At 36.9% G+C, this 13,253-nt stretch overlaps 1 protein-coding gene across 2 annotated transcripts in view; it reads right to left on the bottom strand.

Annotated features, from left to right (window-relative positions):
• OLA1 (Obg like ATPase 1) overlaps positions 1-13,253 on the bottom strand; it is a 118,967-nt gene that overhangs the window by 47,893 nt on the left and 57,821 nt on the right. For both annotated transcript variants that reach the window (XM_027878481.1, XM_027878480.1), the window contains exon 5: positions 3,101-3,276. In XM_027878481.1, the coding sequence (XP_027734282.1) occupies positions 3,101-3,276 (176 nt within the window). The remainder of the gene's footprint in view (positions 1-3,100; positions 3,277-13,253) is intronic.

Here is a 13,253-nt window from a genome sequence, read left to right as displayed (position 1 = left end):
CCACGAACACCCAGGGTTTTTCCTTGTAATCTCCTAGTTGTCCTGAAAGGGAAAATCGCTGGGAACACTCAGAGCACAGACAAGAACTGTTTGTTCCACACCTCTGCTATGGTAAGAACAGACTATTAGCAATGGCTATGTATTATACCAGCAAATTACTTCAAAAAGCAGATCATGAGAAGTTCTCTCCCAGTCCTGTCCCATCCTCCCTTTTTTTTGAAGACAACCTGTTTGGAAAAAAGTATTAATTCCAGTCCATGCTTTCTCTTAATGATTTTTTGGCCCTGGAAAGAGGAAGCCTTGAACAGTAGCTGCAATCCACATGGAAATACTACAGATTGTGCTGGACAGGGAACTCTCTCTGTGGCCAACAAGCTACCTGCAGAATGCAACGGATTCGGGAAGTGCAGGGTGATCAAACAGCCAAAATACACTCCTAACATTCAGCTCCTGCTTTAGAGAGGAGGCATAAATTGCTTTTTTCACCAATCCCATATGGTTTCCCTCCTAGACCTGTAAATCACTTACTGCACAGTCAATACCACAGTATAACATATAGAAGGCAACCACAGGCCTTCTCTGCAATACGAAACATTAAAGGAAAAGAGGCAAAGCAAAATCTACAGGAATGCCTCACAACCCAGTGGCTAAACATCTAAATAAACCCAGTAGTGGCTGGAACTGCTCAAGAATTGCTGTTACAGCCTTACAGCTACACAAATCTATTTGTAGAAGGTGTGTAACTGGACCTAAGGATTGATTTACCAGGAAAAGAAAAGTAACTAGGCAGAGCTTTCACAGACCTTTACCATTAAAAAAGTCCATTTTACGAAAGCCTACTGTCTACCTTACAATTGAAACATACAAGTCACAAAGGAAGACAAGCAAGAAGATCCAAGATCAGCAGGACTCAGGCATTATGCCCCACAGCACTTTCCTGAAGAGATTCCCTAGTGACTGTAGTTCCTGTGTGCAGCCTTTGTCTCAAGGGGAGCATTAATTTGTGCCTCTCCACTCTGTTCATCCATCCCTTCCCATTAAACAAAGGACTTTAATGCCTTTGAAATCTCCATTGTTGTTGACAGTCAGCTGAGACTGGTCATGTATAACATCGGTTACTGAGAATACAACTGGTAGAGCAACGTGACTTCAAGAACCTGGTGTGTTCTTAAAAAAAAGGATTAAAAACTCCAATGAATGACAAGAACTGTAAGTTACAAACAGAAGGTGACAAAGAGATTTTGACAGGTGAACTACAGATGAAGTAATAGTAACGAGACTGAAGGAATAAGTAATGAAATGGATGAGAAACTGAAGCTGGGTGAAGACAGATTATTAATGTAGACTTAAGATTTTTCTTTTATTAATTTAAATGGCATTTCTAGATTTGAGATTTTTATTTATTGTCTCCCTTACTTTGAGAATTATCTGACATTTTCTGTTTTCAAACACATATCAACCTTCTGTAGTTAAAAAAATGGATAAGAGCAACTCTGTCATACAACCATAATGGTACCTACCACCCATTACAGTTACATGATCACTATTACAAATTTTATTTCAGGCACACTTCAGTTATGACTCCTTGCAATCACGAAAGGGCCAACTTCTTCCTTAGCACAGGAAGAATATAGATTGTTACACGAAATCCTCAGAGCATCCAGAAAGGTACACTCAAAAGCTTAACAAGAAGGTTCCATCATACGGAACTGAGCAAAGCTGTTTCCAAAGACAGCCAAGAAAGTACAAGAAAGTAAGCAAGAAGAGCTCAAGACTGGGCAGAACAGCATCACAACACTCATTTTCACCATCTCATACCAATGTAAAATTTAGGTTGAACTTTGAATTCGTTATGGACAGGATTTTTGCCTGCACCTTTCTTTAAGATGAATTAAAAGGTGAAAGACTGTGTGGAAGCGATTTGAAACTGTAGGCATAAGCTGCACTGTTCCTCTGAGCATGTGAAACCTTTTGTAAAAGATTAAAAATCACTGCCCACATGTACCTAGGGCTGGGCTCATATGTCAGATAAGACCTTAAATGAAGCATACATGGTTTTCTCTCTCTGGACTTATGTGAAAGTCTTTAAATCACCCAACAATAGCCTTTTTTTCTGGCTTAGACCAATCAGGGAATAAAACACTTTTCAAGTCAGATGAAGACTAGTTCTTCAGCAAGAGAAGTTACCAAAGAAGTGCTTTTTAACACTGGATCATGAAGTTGAACATTTTGGAGGGATGTTCACTTTCAGTTTTTTATTAATTTCCAAACACTAGGTAGGGCCAAAAAACTCCACTGCACTTCAATACTGCTAAATTAACCCACCAGTAACAATATAACAATGTTTTTCTTACTACTTGCTATCAAAAAAGCCATGGGAGAAAATTAGAGAATGTGTTTTATATACCACCTGAAATATTTATAGAAGATTAATGAAATAAAGAAAAATTAATAACTAGACTACCAGCAAAGTGTAGGAGACTCAAAAGTCAAGTGGCAGTAAAATACCAATTTGCAAAAACATACTTGGAAGTTAATAATTATTATACATTTCTAATTTACAAAGAAACACCACTGCTACCCTGTGATAATTGAGCTCATTTAAGCAGCTTTCCACAACATTCTAAAATTAACTTCAACTAGCACTCTTTATTTACCATGCGCTCAATGACACAAAGTGCAATCACACCAAGAACATACATTCCCTTGCTGGCTACAGGAATACTGGTACTACCATCATAGTGGAACTTAACAGCAAGAATAATTCGGAAGTGACTGATGGACTTTGAATTACAATTTAACACTGGTGTGAGTTTGATGACGCATTTTCAATTCTTATATAAAGCTGTGTCAGCAAGAAAATAAGAGTTAAATTTCAGAAGTTACAATTAGCTTAACCTGTGAAAACTTTCGCCAACTCAGTAAATCATTCCAGTACTTTTTCAACTCATAATAATAATTACTTTAAAATACATATAAAAATAGTAGCAGTGTTTTGTATTATATGTGTAGGAGATCAATGACAAAACACAACAATACCAATGTTTCAATTCAATGCAGGGAGTACTTAATGATTTGCTTTTATAGGTCAAGTACTTACATATTCAGGTTTTAATTTCTTGTCTCCTCCTCTTACAGCTACTTTTTCAAGCTTGTCTATGCTCTGCATGATCAGCTCCTCATCTTTAAGTCTAAGCTCCTCATGTATTATTTCAATGTCACGAACAGGATCTACACTTCCTTCAACATGAGTGATATCATCATCTTCAAATGCTCCTAAAACAAAAGAACCAGTAAATTACTTATTAAGCTGAAACAACAAGAAATACATATTTAGAACATACTGTTACAAGTCACAAGAACTGGAGATTAAAAGGTCAGTAGATCTGTCATACTGCCCATGTAGAAGTGTCACATGCAATGCTTTATATCATACTGGTTTAGTATGTTAATTTATGTATCAACTCCAAAATCCAAAGCTCTCTCTTTAAATACAAAGCACTGAACTTTGCCGTTCAGGAGAGCACTTAAGGCATCTTTAAGAGTTTCTTCTACATAGGAAAAGGCTACAGTAGTTTCCTGAGAATAGGTAACAACAGCGTTTTTAACAGTATCCAACTTTACAGTAGCAAACACAGTAACTAAATTGAAAATCACAGAACATTTTAATACACCCAGTACTGACTACAAGAACCACGGTAAGAAAACCTTACAAAATCACCCTGGCAGACCCCACTGGTTGACCAATTTTACACATTAAGAAAAGAAGTTCTAGACAAAGAATTCTGAAGTTCTGAACGACTCTTAGTGTTTCCAAGGGAAACAGGGCTTAGAAAAAAAGGCCTGAAATCATCTGGCAGACCTCGTCCCTGTTTCAATCTACTTTATCACTGTGGTTCTGACGGTGATTAGATAATGAACCACTCAGACACACAATTTACACAGCAGCTAATTTCATCGGCCTGATTTGAGGGTATGGTTTTTAGGGGGCCATCAAAGAAGCAGATGAAGGTGCATTTGTCATATATGAGTGACAACCATTCACACTATCTGAACAAAATGGTGCTGGCCCTTATTAGAAACACATGCTATTATCACATATTTAAAGTGCAGTTGAAGCCATAATTTCAAATTGCCAACTGGAAACATAAGGTTAAAACAACCAGATATTACTGAAGCATGTGTGCTGACTTCATGCCCTTCTGATGACAATCTGGCAACATAATTCAACTAGGATTTAAATTATCAGATAAGCAGCATCACACAAAAAAAATTCCACCCTCCCAAAAAATCAATACCTATTTTAAAAATAAAAATATTAACAGTTAAAATCTGTATATTACTTCTTCCTAGATCAATTTTCAGAGTATTTGCATGCCTAGTCTGTAACATTAAAGATATGCCTGAGAAATCAACCACAAAAATAACATAATTTTAACATTACCAAAATTAAAATCAACTGATTCTTTACACAGCAAAAAAACCTAAGCCATTTCTTATACTGAAAAAGATAGGAAACAGGGTAGACAACAAACAATTCTTGAAACTATATACAGAAAGTTGTGGGGGTTCTTTGTTGTCATGCACATCTTAAACTGCATCTTTTATTTTAACTTACTGAAAACAGTGGTTTTAGCAACAACAATTTTACATCAAAGCACATGGAGCACAGGTTTAAAATGTTGTTGACAGTCAAATGTCAACATTAAAAACAGTGGTTTAAACAGTTAAAACAGTGGTTACCAGAATTTCCCTCCTCTCTCATTAACTGTTTGTCTCCAAAGATGATCAGTGAGCTCTGATGCTGGCAGTGACAGGAGAACAGGCTGCTGTGTCAAATGGAAACCCACTACACCAACCCACACCAACGCCAGACAATTACAGAAGAGATACTCTAGCCCTGGTCTTCCATAAATACTCACCTGTGCACCTGACAGAACAGGACATGGGCTGTTTAGATGAACAAATATCAGGAAACAGCTTAACAGCTCTGTTCTAATTTACAAGAAAATACTGAATGAAAAGGAGGAAGTAGGAAGATATCATCATGCATATCAACAAAAAGTCTACTTGCCTAGCCTTCTCATCAGATGAGTAGTATTTATGCAGCTAAAAATCTATCATCAAGAAAAAGTTTATGTATAAAGAAAAAAGCATCTGTTACCATCTAAATAATATATTCTCAAGTTGTTTACATCTTCTTTTTTCATTTGGTGTCCAATGGCTTAGAAAACAACAAAAATCCCCACACTGTTAAAGTCAGGAGAAAAGTTCCATGAGTACGAAGATCTTACATTCAGAACACAAAAATAAATAAAGTAAACAGCTTGTTTTGGTCTTTATGAAGAGTGATGCTTTTATGTAAAAGGAAGTGTAAGGTGAATTAGCAACAACAAAAAACAGCTTATACTTTTCCACTTTCTTCAACAACAGTAAAATACTTCTCCAGCAATTATCTTAATTTCTTCACATCTTGCTGTTCCTTTTCACAAAAAATCCAGTTCTTTACTCATTCAAAACCAATTAATTCAGTGTATTTCCACCCCTATAAAACTGAATCTGTGCATTTCATGTGCACTCTCTTCCCAATCCACTAAAGGCTCTAACCTATGGACACTTCAACGTTCTGCCAGCACTTTCTTCAAGTTCCCTGCTCCTGTCTCACCTGTGTCAGCAGCCATCCTACAGCTCATTTAGGCAATATCGATGAGAAGAGACCCCTGTCTGGCAACAGGCAGTTGCTTGCTTGGGTAAAAAGCCCCTCTACTGAGCTTTTGATTTCCCACTCAAGGTAATAATTTAGCCTGCTCTCCTTCTCACTGGGTTGCCTGACTCTTCTTATGGAAGAAATGAACACTACTTGAATATTCCAATAAACCCATGGATTTTGAGCTTCAATTTTCAATTCTACCCTTAGAGAAAAAGTATGTTTTTCTAATCTGAAAAGGAGAAAATCTCTCAACAGTTGTGCTGACAAAGGCTATACATGTCTCTTCTAAATTGATAGGAAATCCATTAAATTTATCATGGTAGGTTTTATTTTTTCTTAAGTTATCAAGAACACTTAGATAAGAGAAATTTAAATCTCTTCCTATTTAGACAGACACAGTCCATGAGGAAGTAGTAAGTATAAGATTTTCCATACACAAAAGACCAAACTGGCATTAATGTCCACATCTTGGTACAAACGAGAGATTCTTCTTGATAAGCAACAGGCATTGAGCTTCATTGGTCCATGTCTACTTCAGTCATCAATATAAAACAAAACAGATCATCCTCTCAGCACGCGGAATGTGTCTTGAACAATCTCTTCTGCCAGCCTGAAGCCTGCTTTGCAAGGAAAGTCTGCACAAACCACATTGAGCACTGCAGGGAATTCAATTCTGGTCTGCAGAGCTGCACACAGACAGAGTAAGCTGTTACTGGTGGTAACCTTAGGAATTAGGCTCTGGGCAAGAAATGAGATCTCTTGGAAAAAGTACAACTGTGAGAAATTAGCAAAGTTAAACTACTAGAATAACTGTTTAAAAAACCGTCCACATCAAAATTTAAAGTAGTAGGAAAAAATGGAATCGTAAAACTGATTCAAGAAATAGGACAGATGAGAAAGCGAGTATAGTATTTGCAACTTTCAAAGATTAAAATAATAACTATAATACTAATCTACAAATCTTACCTGAAATAGATTGTTAACTAACTGCTATTTATTACTTTGTCTCTCTGCCTTTGCTTGAAATTCCTGTCAAGCAAGGTCTTTAACTCTCTTTTATTGGACAAGATGGTATGATAGCCCCATTTTCCCTCCAGCGTATACAGCAGCAAAACAGAAAGCTCTAAGGTTCTATTTTAAAATATAACAAATGGGGGACTAAGAATGACATGACTGTCCAGTTAAAGACAGTGCAAAGCTGTACAATGAACAAGATGCACGAGGTGGACACAGGCCATGAACACTGAGTCAGTAGTAGTCTAAGCAGCTGACATCTAGCACCATGTAGAAAAGCAGCCTGTTGAAACTAAAAACTGCTGAAATGAAAGAAATAGGGAAGATAGGAGGTAGGTCTTGAGATGCAAAATCACAGCAAACAAATGAGAATTTAATTTTTCTGAAGGAACAGGTAAGATTATCTTGGGTATCAGGCAAAAAAAAAAGATTACTGGTTAGTTTACGGACAGTGAAGAAGGAAAACAAAAACTAAACATTTACTAAGAAATTCTTATATTGGTTTGTCTGATACTGATCTCTGATTACAACAGAATCAATGAGAAAAATAACAGGGAGAAGGAGAAACAGACACCTGGCAGTCTTGTTTTGATCTCAAGCTGATTACAGCTTGAGAGAGCTTGTTAGAAAAATGAGGGAGCAAAGGTTCCCCAAAAAAGGCCCAAAACAGGGCATCCAGGTGGGGAAGCAAAGGACTAGAACGGGATAGTTGGGAAGAACAGAGAGGACAAACATGGTCACCTGTCAGAGGTAAAGCATATTCTGGTGATGAGCTGCGTTTAAATTTGGTGAACCTCAAACACAACATGTCTGGCTTCTTATCAACATAATGAGGATTCAACTTCCGTAAATAGGAGGGACCTTTCCAAGGTTAGGAACTTGTTCACACACTATCCTCTGCAGCACACTCACACCTGCCAGGCTACTGACCGTTGAGCTCTGTGGTCTAGCTTTCCAAGTTTTTATTTTAAAAATCAATTTTTTTCAAAGTTGTGATAAAAAATTTGTCTCTAAAAGAAAACGTTGTGATATTTTGGAATTTCAACAAACAACAAACTGTTTTAACTAGTCACTTTATTTATTAAGAGATAAATTCAATATTAACATCTCCAAAACTAGCCATGCCACTGTGTCTTCATAATCACATTTGATTTTAAAACAGAAGGACTTGGCATTTCCCAAACATTACCCCAAACCACATTACCTTCCTTTTGACTGCTTCCTAAAGTTATACTGCCTGTGCTCCAAACCTGCCCTCTCTCTACTACAGGAAACTACTGTAAGAGAAAAAAGGAATCAATTTACCACATAGGGAGACAAAAATATGTACATAAAATAGATTTACTCAAGAATCTCCCCAAGGAAGCATCTGTTTGTCAACAACTCAGCTAATCATACAGAAATACAGGAAGGTCAACTGGGAGACCCTAATAAGTAATTTCATTATTTAAAAATGTGATTATAACTTCCCTGGTGCCTTGTGTACCTCACCAGACATAACCTATAATGTTATCAGAAACTTGTCAAAAAGAAGCTGAACAGAAACCACATCTTTTATATTTTAAGTATCCTAGCTGTAAGTCTTTTTTCAAATAATCTCCCATAACATGCTCATGGATTTGCACTCTAGCTTTTAAAGACACAATCCTGACACGTCCTCTGGTGTAAAAGAACAAAGATTACAGAGTAAGAAACATCAGGCTCACTGTAAGTAAACATCTGCTGTGGTAAATTCCTATAATGTTTTAGTAGCATCCAGATACTGCTATTAAAACAAGGCAAGTATTTAGACAGGAAAACAGTAAACCATAATACAGGAGCAGAATTCATTTTTGCAATGTAATAGCCCCAAAATAATGACTTAACCTGAAGTTACTAGACATTATGAGCTTGGAAATTATCGCTGCCACATCCAGCTCCCTCTTCTGTTGCCAGTGGGTTTGAACTTAAAATGCTCTTCAGTTTCAAGGAAGGATTTATCTTTGGCTGAGAACTTTATCTGGGCTGTTTGGGTCCAAGTGTGGTGGGCTCAAAAATATTTTTTAAATGGCATTAAAGATGTAACTCAGCAATAGCCACTTTGCTTTCAAATGACACTCGATAAAAAAAGATGCAGAAAACAGAACAAATAGCTGGAGAAGATGCGCAACCTGACTCTGGTTTTTCCCTGAGGAAGTGCAGGAACTGTGTGTTTGTCAGGACTTGATGGCAGCCAGGACACACAGACTAGATCTGCTCTTCACATGAAAAAGTAATAGCACATAAATATGTATACAGCGCAGCAGTAACAAATGCCATATTTTAAACGGCATCATCTAATGGCATGCACATTTCTTTCCATTTCTTTCAAGAATCAGCTTCAAAATTCTTTGACAAAATTTACCTCTCAGCCTCCAGAAATTTTTGCATTGCTTATGTTATACCTGTCAAGATCTGATGACTGTATGTTATGTATTCATCTGAACAGAACCACTACACTTAGTTACAGGCTATCATCAACCAATTCATTCTCTTGCTAAAATCAAGTCATCCAATTACTCCTTGACTAATCAAGGCTGTTTTGGCTTTTTCTTTTTTCAAAAGGTACTCAACAGCATAAACAGTTCACTTACAAGAAATGGAAAGGGGCTAATCAGCAGAATTATTGTTTTGCTGCCACAATTTGCAGTATTTAAATGTAGTTGCTGATTGGACTGAAAGTTTTATGATACAGCATATAAAACTAGTTTGACAAAAAAAAGAAGCGGCCTACAGCCTAAACCTTATTGTTTCTAGCTGCTCCAAGCTGCCACTGAGATGCTAAAATCCAAATCAAAATACTACTACTACACTTATCTTATTCTACTCGTAATTGCAATTATGGAAATTAATTAATATCTTCAAATTAATTTATATTTGATATATCAGTCACTTCGTTTCTCTAATTATAGTTAACCCTTAAAGTTAAATGGAACCAAATATCTGGCTAATATTAAGCTCCATGTAACAGCATTTTGGCATTTTGTATTCATTTACAAAAAATAAGCACCTGCATTGGTAAATGTTATGCTGTAATTAAGAGGGATATTTTAAAATCTGTTCAGAATCTGAACTGCATCACAAGCTGAAACTCCCATCAGTATTTAGGGGTAATGACCAGCATTTTCTATCAATAAGCTATAAGGGAATGTTTAATAACACCATCAAAAAACAGACCTAGAGAATAATTGATACTTGTACTTCCTCTCCCACATAAAGTCAATGACTGTTATCAAAAAGAGCTGCTGGTCTCAGACTGATACAGCACATCACAATACACGTACACACCTTGTTATAAGCCCTGAAATAAAAGAGCAATAATATCTCTCTGGTCACTTACTGGTGGGAATGGGAAAGAGAACAAAAAGAAATAAAATATGGTAAGTTGGGTGGAGGGCTAGAAGTAAAGTATTTCTTCAAGCTATCAAAAAACAAGAATACAAGTGTCAAAAAAAACCATTAAACTACAAATACTATCTATACTTAGACTGATTTCACATGCTATCATCAGTATTCTGAAGATTTAAACAGTAAAAGATACTGCTATTTCTGACTGAGGTACAGGTACATTTAACATTACAGAATGTACTAAACTTTGATGCTAGTACATTTTACCACACATATTTATTATTAGAAAGACAAAATAATACCACCAGAGTCAACATTTTACAGCTTCTTAAATGTCTCATGTGTTAACAAAGAACCTACAAATAAAGTAGGTTTAGCATGTTTTCCCCTGCAAGCTAATTTCAAGTGAAATTAATCACCTGTAACATAAACCTAATATTCTTTAAGCAGAGTAATTTTCAGTTGAAGAAGGTGCACCTGCCTACATCTTCAACATAAGCAAAATCAAGTACAAAAACATTAAATAAAATGCTGTAGTAAACCTTGACTTCTGAAGAAAGAATTTTTTCAGACATCTTTTGTGGCTTTGTTTTGTGCTACAGCCCCTTAAGTTTTGTCTTCATAAAGCCCTAACTAGTTGTAATCACTCGCAGTCTAATTGTGGACATTTATCTGCTTTTCTTATGCATAGAACATAGCTATTAAAGCTGAATGGTGATGGTGTGAAGTATAGGTTAAATTGGGTGAAATTAAAGCAAATTACTCTGGGATGTGGAACTCTGAAAATAGAAACCGCCAATGATTTGCAAGCCTCTTGATGATCAGCTTCACAGAACCCTAAATGACAAGAAAACTTACATATTTTAAAGTTAACTAGATTTTTTTTTTAAATAATATGTATAAATTTATTTTAAATGCAAGCAGTCACTGTGGCAATAATTATTTTGTTTTACCTGCATCATAAAAATATGAGAAAAAAAATTAATTCCTATTTAAGTCACTTGCTTTTATTCTCAAGTTTAGCTGATTTTTAGCAACACAACCCCAGTTCAGAATATTAGTTGCAGCATTAATGACTTTGAACAGAACATTCCAGTTTATGTGTACCATATGGCTATACAGCCACAGGATGGTAAAAGCAGCTGCTTTGGGCTCTCCTGACTAGTGCAGTATTAGGACTTCATTCATTACTTACCTATATAAAAGATAAGCAGCTACATTTACCCCGCTGAGCCCTAATACCACACCAGTCAGGAGAGAGCAAATCAAGCACCACTCCCCAAAAGTCTGAAATAGTAGTTGAATGGCAGTCCTTTCAATAGCAAACCTATTGGGAGCATTTGACAAAAAAGGGCACATCTATTTCTGCACCGGCAGACACACAATGAGAGCAGGAGCAGCAATACAGGATTCTAAATGACTGTAGTATCAACTTCTTAAGCATACAAAGAATTTACATTTGCATAAAAGTACTCGTCGAGTGAGTACTGCACAAGGTCAGAGATGAGAATTATAACCTCCCCGGGAAACACTGAGGCAAAGCAATTCACTTCAGGACATGAGAGTCGGCAGAAGAAACTACAATCCAGTTCCCGATGGAAGCAGTTTTAACAGAGAAAAGTTGTTACCAAGATAGTCATTCCAATGAGCTTATCTGTAAAATCCTGCTCCAAGAGCTCTTATTCTTGAGTCTGTCTGACAAATATTAGTGATTTATTTCAAATGTAAAACGTGTTTACTTGCCATTGCTCTTTCATCCTGGCACCACTGGGATGTAGTCAACACTCCACAGGCAAAACCTTCTACCTGCTGAGATTTGCTATTAAGTTGGTCATACTGGGTAAAGGACATTATTTGACAGCTGAAGGAATAAATCTTTGAGCCCTTCTTGCCTCCGTTTGCCAAGGGCTTGCTCAGACTGCCCTTGATCATGTATTTTAAATACTATCACTGCACTGCCCGCCAAACAGTGCTTAGGACACACTCCTTAATTTCCCTTCTTGCAACACACGTTACCCAGCATCACAGGACACGGTAATTCATGCAGACTCACTAACAGAAGACATTAGGAAGGGCAGCACTCAATGTAAAACTTTTTGGAATGGCTGACATACCATAAAAATCATTTAAAATAAGAATTCCTTAGGAATAACATAGTCTCTCTGTTCTGATTTTTTCCAAACCACAACTGTGTTAATTGGAAGAAGAAGGAGCAAATTTGGAACCCAGCCTGGACCACCACAAAATGCTCAAAAGTCAAAAAGGCTGAAGAATGTGAACATTTGCTTTAGTGACAAGTGCTCTTGTCACCCTGAGCTCAGTCACGCTCTATTTTATGTTACTTTCTGTTCTAATGACTGAAAACCTTCCTTTGTGAGTTGAAGCGATGAAAAGAGAAGCAAACAAGAACAAGGGGGAGTCTCCACAGAATCACCCTCCCTGGCGAGTGCTCCACAGCAGCACCACCTGCACAAAGAACACTGCACACAGGAAGGTCTGGCCACAAACATCAGTGGGTAACTTTTAACCTGCCTCTGTGCATCATATATTTGAACAATTTTCCTACTCAAAAGTGGTCTGGAGCTCACGTACTTGCAAATCTGACAGCATCTACACTGTACAAAAACACAGTTCCCAAGCAGAAACTGTTTGGAAAGTAAAAATATGCCTGTATCTGTATTCATAGTACTTCTACCAGCACCAAATCCCTGTGCTGCATTTTACCCTTTTTTTCTAAAGGTCAGTCATCCAGGTCTTCTCTTTGGGAATACTCAGTGCCAAGCTGCATGGTGTCAGTCTTAGGTGGAATCTCTGAGGGTCACCTTAACAAAATACAATTGCTAGCAATAACTGTTTTTAAGACAGTGCATACACAGAGATCATGTATAGCAACTAGCAGTCATCAGCAGAAACCCTCAGGGAAGTTCTGTCTGGCCTTGAATGACCAAATACACAGGAAGCATTTTAATTATTCATCGACTATTTATCTGGGTCACAGATTGATTATGTCAAAGATACAGAAATATTAAAAAAAAAACAAAACAAAACAAAACAAACAAACAAACAAAAAAAAAACCTTGAGCCCTGAAGTTTTATTTGGTCTAGAATAGCACTATTTCGTGGTTATCACAACTGTACTCCTACTGAACCACTCTGGATACCC

Source organism: Empidonax traillii, unplaced genomic scaffold (assembly GCF_003031625.1).
Source record: "Empidonax traillii isolate 1590-97213 ecotype Southwest subspecies unplaced genomic scaffold, ASM303162v1 scaffold42:size1813164, whole genome shotgun sequence".
NCBI lineage: Eukaryota > Metazoa > Chordata > Aves > Passeriformes > Tyrannidae > Empidonax > Empidonax traillii.
Note: the sequence above shows the minus strand (reverse complement) of the source record. Positions and strands in the feature narration are given on the sequence as shown.